The sequence below is a fragment of the Toxotes jaculatrix genome, chromosome 1, assembly GCF_017976425.1.
Source record: "Toxotes jaculatrix isolate fToxJac2 chromosome 1, fToxJac2.pri, whole genome shotgun sequence".
NCBI classification, from domain to species: Eukaryota; Metazoa; Chordata; class Actinopteri; family Toxotidae; genus Toxotes; species Toxotes jaculatrix.
Window position 1 is genome coordinate 21,859,343 of NC_054394.1, and position 10,363 is coordinate 21,869,705.

At 39.7% G+C, this 10,363-nt stretch overlaps 1 protein-coding gene across 1 annotated transcript; it reads left to right on the top strand.

Moving 5' to 3' along the window:
- Positions 1-926: 926 nt before the first annotated feature.
- Positions 927-2,590, top strand: LOC121185193 (BTB/POZ domain-containing protein KCTD12-like). The gene has a single exon (XM_041043241.1). It carries the CDS (start codon positions 1,050-1,052, stop codon positions 1,824-1,826), a length of 777 nt encoding a protein of 258 aa, XP_040899175.1. The 5' UTR covers positions 927-1,049; the 3' UTR covers positions 1,827-2,590.
- The last annotated feature ends 7,773 nt before the right edge of the window (positions 2,591-10,363 follow it).

Sequence of the window (10,363 nt, forward strand, 5' to 3'; positions counted from 1 at the left end):
CCAGTCTTTATGGTTACAAAGAGCTCCACATTGTTCCCAAATACCCCCCCCCCCCCCCCCATGAAAAATGAGTAAACTAACTATAAGCAATTGTATTACTTGAGCTAGGCTGAATTATGAAGGTTTATTATGCCATTATACGTAAAAGTCCTGTGTTTACAATTCTTCTCAATTAGAAGTACAAGCAATAAGTTTCAGTCATTAGGCAGCAGGATGGCTCCTGTTAGAGAGTTATATTATATTACATTGATGTATAGGCAGGGGATTCAAGCACTAATAAGGCATATGTAGAGAACAATAATAAGCTCCACCTTTACCAGCTGGGACATTAAAGTGATGTACACAGTAATGCATCATAATGATAGGCTAATATACACTAATCTGAAATTTGCCATTCTGCATAATGATTAGTTTTCCTTTAAGCTCCTCAAGTATATTTTGATGCTAATATATTTGCACTTTTTCTAAAGTACATTTAGAATGCAGGACTTTTACTTGTAACAGAGTATTTCTACACCATGGTATTACATTTTTTACTTAAGTAAAAGATCTTATACTTCTTCCACCGCGTACCTGTGCCTTAATCTTAGCTTTCTTGGTTTTGTGTTGTCTTTGTAGCTAACCAGCTGCTGGTTATGGCCTGATACCTGAAAAAAAAAGGGTGGAATCAATCTTCTCAACTTACTCTTGGCAAGAGAATAACATCTCTCAAAACTTTTCCTTAAAAGTACTACAGCAGCGGCCCACTTCAAAGCCTATACTTGGAACACTGAATATTAGAAATCAGCATGGCGTCAAGATATTTACGAGTTTTAAAGTAGGAAGTTAGGAGGCTTACAGGGAGTCAGTGAAGGCAGCATTATATTTTCTCGGAGCTTTCCACTGAACAGTTAAAGTCTCTGTTGGCCGTCCTTTTCCTTCTCCTCCCACTCAGCCAGAGCAATATAAACATTTCTGTACAGTGACTCCCCAGATATCCCTCCTTGTTAGGGCTTCTGTCGGGATACTATAAAATAATAATTTTTAAAAAGAGAAAGAGAAACATAGAAATGGCTTCAACTTTTCCTGAGATAGTGGAGCTGAACGTGGGTGGGCAGGTGTATGTGACCCGACTTGAAACTCTCACTGCGGTCCCCAACTCTCTCCTGTGGACCAAGTTCAGTCAGGGCTCCCCGGGCGACCTGCCAAAAGACAGCAAGGGCCGCTTCTTTTTCGACCGGGACGGCTTTCTGTTCCGATACATTTTGGATTATTTACGGGACTCTGAGCTTTTTTTGCCCGAGTTCTTCAAAGAGAGGAGGAGGCTGCAGAAAGAAGCGGACTTCTTCCAGCTGCCGGAGCTATCGAGGCGCCTGGCAGCGGTCAGTAAAGACAGCTCGTACGCGGAGGACAGCGGGGAGCCGGAGGAAGCTGAGCTCACCAGCCCGGTCACCTCTTCCTCCGACAGGACCCTGCGCTCTCCCGGGGCCGACTCCGGCTACATCACCGTCGGGTACAGAGGCAGCTACACTATCGGGAGAGACATTCAGGCAGACGCGAAATTCCGCAGGGTTGCCAGAATAACCGTCTGTAGCAAGATCTCTCTGGCTAAAGAGGTTTTTGGAGAAACCCTGAATGAGAGCCGAGACCCGGACCGACCCCCGGACAAATACACCTCCAGGTATTACCTCAAGTATAACTTTCTGGAGCAGGCGTTTGACCGGCTTGCCGACGCTGGTTTTCACATGGTGGCCTGCAACTCCACTGGGACCTGCTCATACGGCAGTAATGATCCGGGGGAGGACAAACTGTGGACCAGCTACACCGAGTATGTTTTCTGCCGATGAAGGGACTGAAACCTGCTCTGTGCGTGCAGGAGTATCTTCATGATCACAGCGCATTAAAAAAAAAACACTGGGATCAATCATCAGCCACAGTAGTTTTTACATTAAATAACGTAACTGGCAGTTTCAGCCTTTTCTAGTTTCAGTTTCTTATGTTTTTTTTTGTCCCTCCGTGCTCTGCGCATGGGGATCAGACTGCAGCGAGAGTTAACTTTTCTGCCATTTTCTCCTCTGTTCTGCAAGAGGAGAACTCAAACGTATCTCATTGGTTAGTGAGGAGCAATAACAAAATTACTGATATGTCAGTGTCTCCATAGCTGGGGTATTTTTATGGCCCACTTGGCCCCACAACCGTTCTGGCTTTCACAAAGACTGCTCTGTTCTTAAGTAAATGACATAAATGGTCACTTATGGTGGCAGAAATGTTAGGAGCTGGTTTCTGGTGACCCTCACTGAGCTGTGCTTGCATTGTCATGTAACTGTACAGAGGCTAGTGATGCTCTGAACACATTCACTAGGACACATGTACTGTAAATAGCCTTAAATAGCCTCTTCTCTTATCTTTAAAGTCTTTAATTTTGTGATAAAATGATTATTTTAATTTTTTGTTTAATTTGAATACATTGACCACACATACTGAATCACTGCTTTTACACCCTAGTACTCTGTCACAATGCTGCATTGTTATGTGCCATCTATGACCTGTTGTCATTGCTTTTTCTTAAGATATAAAACTACAGCAAATAAAGTGTGACACTGTAACACTATTTATCTCATCGTCCCCTTGAGTCCACTGTAACTATTGAAGATTTGTCTGTCTTTTGCAAGTACACTGATACTGGTCACCAGTGATTTCAGAGAGAAGATGTTTGAGAAGTTTACAAGGCCATTTAATTTTGGCCTTTTCATAGAAAAATTAATTTAGACATTTATAGGCCAGACTGACCTCACTCAAAAAGTATGGACATTTTAAAGATCGAATCCACCCCGTCCTTCTGAGTAGACTATAACGCCACCGAAAGGGTTTGATAAGAATTTGACCAGAATTATGTCACATTATATTGTTTTTAACAGAAAATGTGATATATTTGTCCTCATAAAATCAGGAGTAACTGATTCAAGAAGAGAAAGGGATGATGTTATCAAACATCATGTTCGTCACTACTGTTTAAACTTAACTAGTCCTTTATTTAATGTAGGAGGAGATTTTATGTCCAGTTCAAGCTAAAATTGAGAGAAACGCCAGCAAATTGTAGCCAAAAACAGAACTTTGTTGCCTATCTGGCAGAGTGTCCTCTGCAACACAGAAGAGCTCTGTTATCTTTCCTGGGCAGGATGCAAAGGAGGAGGAGGGGAGTTTCTCTTTGGCTGACAAGTACAGTAATCAAATGTCTGTTCCCTTTTGGGATCCTAGGGCACAAATCCAAGATATCCCAGGATCAAGTTGAATACAAAAAAGGCTTTGTGTGGGCTGTGTTAGAGTGTACTTGAATACAAATGTGTAAAAAAGAAAAAAAAAAAAAGAAAGAAAAATGAATCATTTATTTGTCAGATGTCCAGGAGCACTTCATCTGTTACTGTAAAAGATTTTAGGGAGGATTTGTTCCCTAACTCTCCATATGCAAACAAAGGCATAGGAAGACATACACAGAAAGATGTACACATGTGCACGCACCCATCAAAAAACCCAACCTCCCACACATTCGACTGCTACCAAGGAGCTTCATAAGAGCTTCAAAGATAGACATGTCTACACAAGAGACCCCATATCTGCTGTCAGCTGATGCTGCCATCTGGACAGGAAAAAGGAAGCATCCACTGCGACTCTTCCTCTAGTGTAATCTCCAGAAACAGGACGTAGTACTTGCTGTCCTCAACCAAAACACAGCAAGTGAAACTCACCAAAATCAGAAACATTTGTTGTCATCATATGTCTGAGACTGTGATCAAAAGATGCATAAAACCACTAATTAAATTTAATTTCCTTTTTTTTTGGTTCCTCCGAGGCAATGATGGCTTTCTCTGCCAAGCAGCCATTTCTAATTTTTAATACAGACCTTGTTGTGGGTGCACGTGGTGTGTGTTCGTGGTGATAAAACACCTCCAAAACACATTTCACTAGATGTATGGGTTTTTTTTTTTTTGTGAGAAAACTCTACCAGCCAAGTGCTAAAAATGCACACACACACACACACACACACACACACGCACACACACACACAGAGCTCAGGAGAGAGACAGATAAAGAGAGCCAAATTAGCCAATTTGCAGAGTTGGAGATAACACAGACGTGCTGACTTTCTTCATATCAGCCTGCATGCTAAATCTTTCACACTTTCCCTCACAGTCTGCCTCTAGCTCATAATGACCTGCATGTCTTTAATGCTGTTTAAATGCTTTTTTTTTTATTCCATCTCCAGCTTTTCTGATATAGATATATCACACTGTTCACAGAGAGAACAACACATTGATAATTAATTCAAGCTGTGTTTTGCTTTGTTTAGATCAGGTGTAAGAGCAGAAAATAAAACAGGAGGGCCACTAGCTAAATGTAAGAACTTTCTTCCTTCATTTCCATGTTGTCTGGAATGTCCCATTTACAGCAGAACTTCTTCGCAGCCAGCAATGACAGCAGTGGCTGTTATATTTGCATTTATTAGAGCTGTGTACTGCAGGATTTAATCAAGAATCAAGTGCCTAAGGTTAGTTGTGAAACAAGCATGAAAAATGAAGGAACCCTCTTAGACATTTCAGTGGCTGAAAACTTTTCCCCCTTTTTGGGAAATAACTCTACATCTTGACTACAGATTTAACAATAAAAAAAGAACTGAAAGAACTGAAAGCCACTAAAAGCCATAAAATGAAGTGAAGATAGACGAAACTATTTGGCTTGGCTACAAACATCAGCACTGTGGCCATCATAGAGACCACGAGCAAACAAACTGCAAATGATTTCACAATCATTAAGTCATATTCAGTCTTCTTCAAACAGAATTAAGTCTTCATTAATTAAACCCAGATTTCACACAACGTGAAACAAACCAAAGCTGTCTTCATTTGCAGAGTGGATTTATTTTATTCATGTGTCAGGAAAGTAAATCTTTAATTAATTCATCTTTTACATAAAAAGGAACGTATCCTTTTAAGAAATAGTTTAAGATTTGGAAACTGTGCTTATTGGACCTTCTTGCTGAGAGTAAGATGAGAAGATTGATGCCACTTTCATAGATTTCCATTAAATATAAGGTTACAGGCAGCAGCGGGTTAGCTTAACTTAGCACAAAGACTGAAAACAAGGGGAAACTGCTAGCATAGCTCAGTCTGAATGTAACAAAGTCTGCTTACCAGCATATCTAAAGCTCATTGCTGACATAAATAAAACCATAAGTTTTTAAACTTCAGTTTTTTAATGTATGTGTGTGTATTTGTGGTCAAAACCCATAAACTACACTGCACTCCACTACCTTTCAGTTCATTCTTGAACTTGCAAACAGCAGTTGACAAAACACTGGCCCCACATGACCCCTCATAAGCCAATTATTTCAGTTACCACTGAAATGTGGAAACTTCCCATGATTTTGAGCACCTTTAGGACTTCTCATCCACATTTACTTAAAAGCTGAATTTGACATTTCATTCCTGACCTCGGAAACAGCAGCTGACGAAACAAGCTCAACTCAAGGTCCATTTACTGACTTGTTCTGGAGCGTTTTCACTGCTCTTTAATCTTTTCAGTTATCTTGGTATTAGAGCAAACATTTCACTGTTTGAATAAACCCTGAGAAGTTTTGCAGCCATTGACTGCTAATGTAAAGTACACATATTTTAACAGACCAGCACAGGCTTACATTACTGCAGACTAAGACTTTAAGTGTTTGCTAACCATCTGAACACATAATTCGCCCAGTTAAACGTTTGTGTTACCACGCAGTGAAACCATTAAGAGTCCATACATTCCTTGAATCATTAACAGTTCTCAGAATTGTGTTCAGCAACCCCAAAAAAAAAAGAAATGTTCTTACGTCTATTTGTGTCTCATCATAGTGAATATGATGCATTAGTGACCTTTTCTGTTCTTCGGAACTTCACAAGAAAACAAACATTCTCTTTCAGAAATCCTTCCCCGGAGCAGCAGTCTGGCCAAGCCACTAAAACACTGTTTAAAGCCGCAATCCATCATTTGAAAGCTTAGCTATGCTCTTGAATTGTAACACTCTAATTCAAAGCAACGTGATGCTGATGTCTTTTATTCTGTAGCACCATTAAATTTTACAGTCTGATAGTTTTGTTGTTGTCATAGTGTTTTGCAGCTGTATTTTTTACCATAGTTCCTCTTCAGTTACAAGAGGTGATAGATTAGCAGGTAGTACACTATGGGGCTAATGTTCTTTTATTTTGTGTGTGTGTGCGTGTGCGTGTGTGTTTGTTTGCAGGTACAGGATGAAATTCAGTCACTGCACCAGAAAAAGGCAAGATACAGGAAATGAAAGCAATAATAAATTGCAGTCAGAAATTTACTCCCCGTGCAAGAGTGTGTTAAGGGCAGCCTGACATAAACCTGTTTCATCTTATGAAGTGAAGTCCCAGCAATAAGACAATAAGACAATAAGACAACATCACACAAATCCTTCATACAATACAAGGAACCTCCTCATATAACATTTCCATCAGTATGAAAGCCACCTGCAATATTGCCCAGGGTATGGGGTGACATTTTCAAATCACACTCGCACAACTGCAACTGAATTTCATCAATTTAAGACAGTTCATGTTTTCACAACCAGAGGCAGCTAAAAACAAATACGATCTGCTTTTTAAAAAAAAATATATTCATAAAATACTGGAAGTACAGTCTTATCTTTGGGTTATATTTTTGATTGGATTCCTTAAATCTTTAAATCAAGGCTTTTCTTCTTTAACAATAATAAAGTGGAATTAATTTACAAACTACAAATTAACTTCAACAAGTTAACCTGCATGGAATTATAGTGAACAGTTTAGTAAGTTTTAGTGGTTAAAATAGTTGTAAAATTATTCAGATATGGATTTTCTTGTCGCTGTTGTTTTAACTGTTCAGTGCAACTTTGTTTGCTTAAGAAATACTTGAAATTTGCATGTTAAAAATATGCGTCTTGGAAACTGCAGCTTCTATCAGCCAAAAGGAGGATTAAACGCAGGTGCAGACAGAGACATTTAAATCTGTGATCCTCCAGTGGCCATGTTAACTGTCTCCTTCAATGACTCAACCTCAGAGCCTCTGACCACAAGGCTCTTTCTCCCTGTCTGCTCTGTGTAGTTTTGTAAGGTAGAGGGAGGGTGTAAATGTCGGCAGTCTCTGCTGAGCTGCTCTCAGCGCCCAGCAGCAGACCGGAGATTGGTGCAGCTCCCAGTGACAAAGCTGAGCCTTGCACTGTGCCGGTAAACTAAAAGGTAAAAGGCTGCCAGCATCAATCAGCTGCAGGGAACAGAGAGGAAGAGAGGGAGCATCCTCCTCCCCTGCTGTGGCTGCAGTGAGCTTCCTTTCACAAGAAGTGCAACCCCCTCCCTGTCAGTGCTGCCTGAAAGGGCAAGACATGGAGGAAGCTGATGCAAGGTCCATCACTGAACCATCTTATCGTTCTCTAAGTGCATCTTACTAAGGTTACTATAATTTAAGCTGTTACACCATCTCATGATTAGTGAGATAGCGCATTATTTTTCTGATTTGTGCAACATGTTTCAACATACCAGTATTTCCTGTCAGTAACTGACACTGGAGGAAATATCACCTTTCGACTATTAGTTTTCCTTTCTTTACCTTTGCATCTTGTCCAGTTTTGCATTTCCGGTTTTGCAATTTGTTGCAAAACCACTTTGGTCCAGACTGAAATATCTCAACAACTAAAGGACAGCTTTCTGTGAAATTTGGAACAGACATTGTCCTCAGATGGTCAGTTCTGGTGACTTTGGAGATCCCTTTACTTTTTCTGTTTTCGAGAGAAATGTCATCATCTGACATGTATTGGATGGATTTCCATAAAATTCAGTACCAACATTTGTGTTTTCTGGGTGAATTGTATAACTTTGATGATCCCCTGACTTTTCATCTACCACCATCATCAGGTCAAAATTTATATTTGTCCCATACTTTGATTTATGTCCAATTACTTGCAAAACTAATGATTTTCCTATCAGCCTCAGGTGTGCTTTGTGTTTAGGGTGTAATAGTAAATGTTGGGATGCTAAAAATTATACCTGCTAAACATCAGCAGGGCATTCTGAGCATATTAGTGCTGCTGTGTTCATTGTTGGTACAACCTCACAGACCTGCTGGCATGGCTGCCGACTCTACTTGTCAGTCACTACTTGTTAGACCTCTGTTAGCTGTTTCACATAAAAAAAAATGTGTCTTTGTGCGTATGACTTCTTCAGTGTTCACTTTGTTTAGCCACTGTACATGAACTATAGCCTAAAACATCATATTTAGCCATGAATACAACTGAAGTGAGGATTGTAAAAACAGATTCTGGGTTATCCAGCCTGTCTGTCTGTTGAGACTCTGGACAATGTTACAGCAGTGATGTTCCACCGAGAGGACACTCGCCAGATATCTGCAAGGCACAGACATGCCCCACTCCTTCTTCCTCGCTGCTTCCTGTGTTGTCCAGAATACAAATGTAGGGTCACAGTGCAGTGGCAACAGATGATTGACAGGTAGACAGATGGGGTTAATGCCACATTTGAGACAATTTCCTAATGCCATCATGCTTTCTTATTAGACTGCATGAGCACATGCTGTTCTTTTTGCAGTTTTTGTGCTGCAATCTTCACACAGATACTTTTATTCATTCACGCAAACCACTGAGGAGATGTCTCTTTCTCTAAAATCTTGGATGAAAAGAATAGTTAATTAAAAAAAGATAAACCAAATTTAATTTAATGTAGATATCTTTAACAAAAGAAGGACCAGGACAGACCCAGTAGTCAGGAAACTTTTAACTATTAATAAAATATGTGGCCAACTGAACAGAGAATGTCTTAAGGAAACTATGTGGGGAGAGTTTTGTAAGAAAAACTGTTTCCTCTGAAGCTAAAAGTAAAAGCAGTTTTTAAAAATAGCACTGTAAATAACAGCTTTGGGGCATCTCTGAATTTTTCTCATGAAAAAAAAAAGAAAGAAAAGCTAATAATTGCAATCTTGAGGTAGTTTTCTGAACCCAAAGGAATCAGTGGCAGCTTTAAAAATTCTTAAGATTCTTTGACAATGACCAGGGTCATGATTTTCCACTTGACTGGTCTGCAATTATGTCTTAAACAAGAAAAACAGAGACAGTAGCTCTTAGAAAATGTCCTAGTGATGCTCAGGACAGATCTCTCCCATCATGGGTCTGTTAGACAGATTTTAAAACCTACATCCGTATGGCATTCTCTTTGTAGATGCCCAAACATATAAATCAGCATTATTCAGCAGCTGTCTGCTTATTTGTGGTCCAGATATTTTCTAGCATGCATTAAGATGACAGTGATGTCTGAGAGACACTTTCCATTAAGCCTTGTAGATAAGGTTTTGCTCTTTTATGAAATAGATGTCCCAAACAGCACTAGCACTAGCACTTAATATCTAAAAAAAAAAATCCTAAAAAGTAAATAGAAGGGTGTGTTCTACTTCAGTCTGGATTTGATCTATCATTGGGAACAAGCTCACATTTTGATGCACAACCTAAATATAAAAAAGTTTAACTATCACACTGAGTGGAGCATCTGACACCACTGCTCTGTAAACACTGCCCACATAGTGTGGTAAATCTTTCAACTTTCAAGCTAAATGTGAAGTAAATAATGTCTCTACATATGTAGCCTGCCTGTTCTGTTTGACCCTCTGCTGTTTCCTGCTTACTGTACTTGTGGTATTTAAAATGGTTCAGGCTGGAGTCACAAGAGTCATCCTAAACAGATGGAGCATGTCAGAAACTGAAAAAAAAAAAGCCTCTACTTGTGCCTTTGGGGAACTGAACTCTCCCTTCCAAAGGTCACAGTTAATCATAAAAACATTTCCATCCATCAGGCCAACAGTGCTGGATGTTTAACATCTCAGTTATACTGTCCTCTCACAGAAAGCTCAGGTCTCCAAGAGCCAATACAACACTATGATTTCTCCAAAGTAGAAGAAAAAACATCATGAAGTTACCGCTACAATGACCCAGATAACATCTCTGTATCAGTATTCTTGCAGCTTCCTTTTCTCACCTCAGATGTTTAACACTCATCTAACGGGTGGCATAAAAAAAAAAAGACTGTTCATAAACGTCAGACGGAAGAGTGACTGAGCTTTATGTGTGCTGTTGCAAATGTATGATTTGCATTGCTACACAACTTCCTCATATGGATGAAACACTACTTTTGTGCTGCTCCAGTACTGTTTGCTCAAACAAAGGCTAAATTTATGCAAAGCAATCTTATCCAAACAAAAGTCACCTATAACTCAGAACCTTCCTTTCTTTAAGTGTCCACATTTTTACCGTAACTATTTTTTGAGCACACAGCCACAAACTCTTCCTTAA

What these genes read in the sequence shown, in the direction of transcription:
- LOC121185193 (XM_041043241.1), top strand. Translation starts at nt 1,050, where the DNA reads ATGGCTTCAACTTTTCCTGAGATAGTGGAGCTGAACGTGGGTGGGCAG.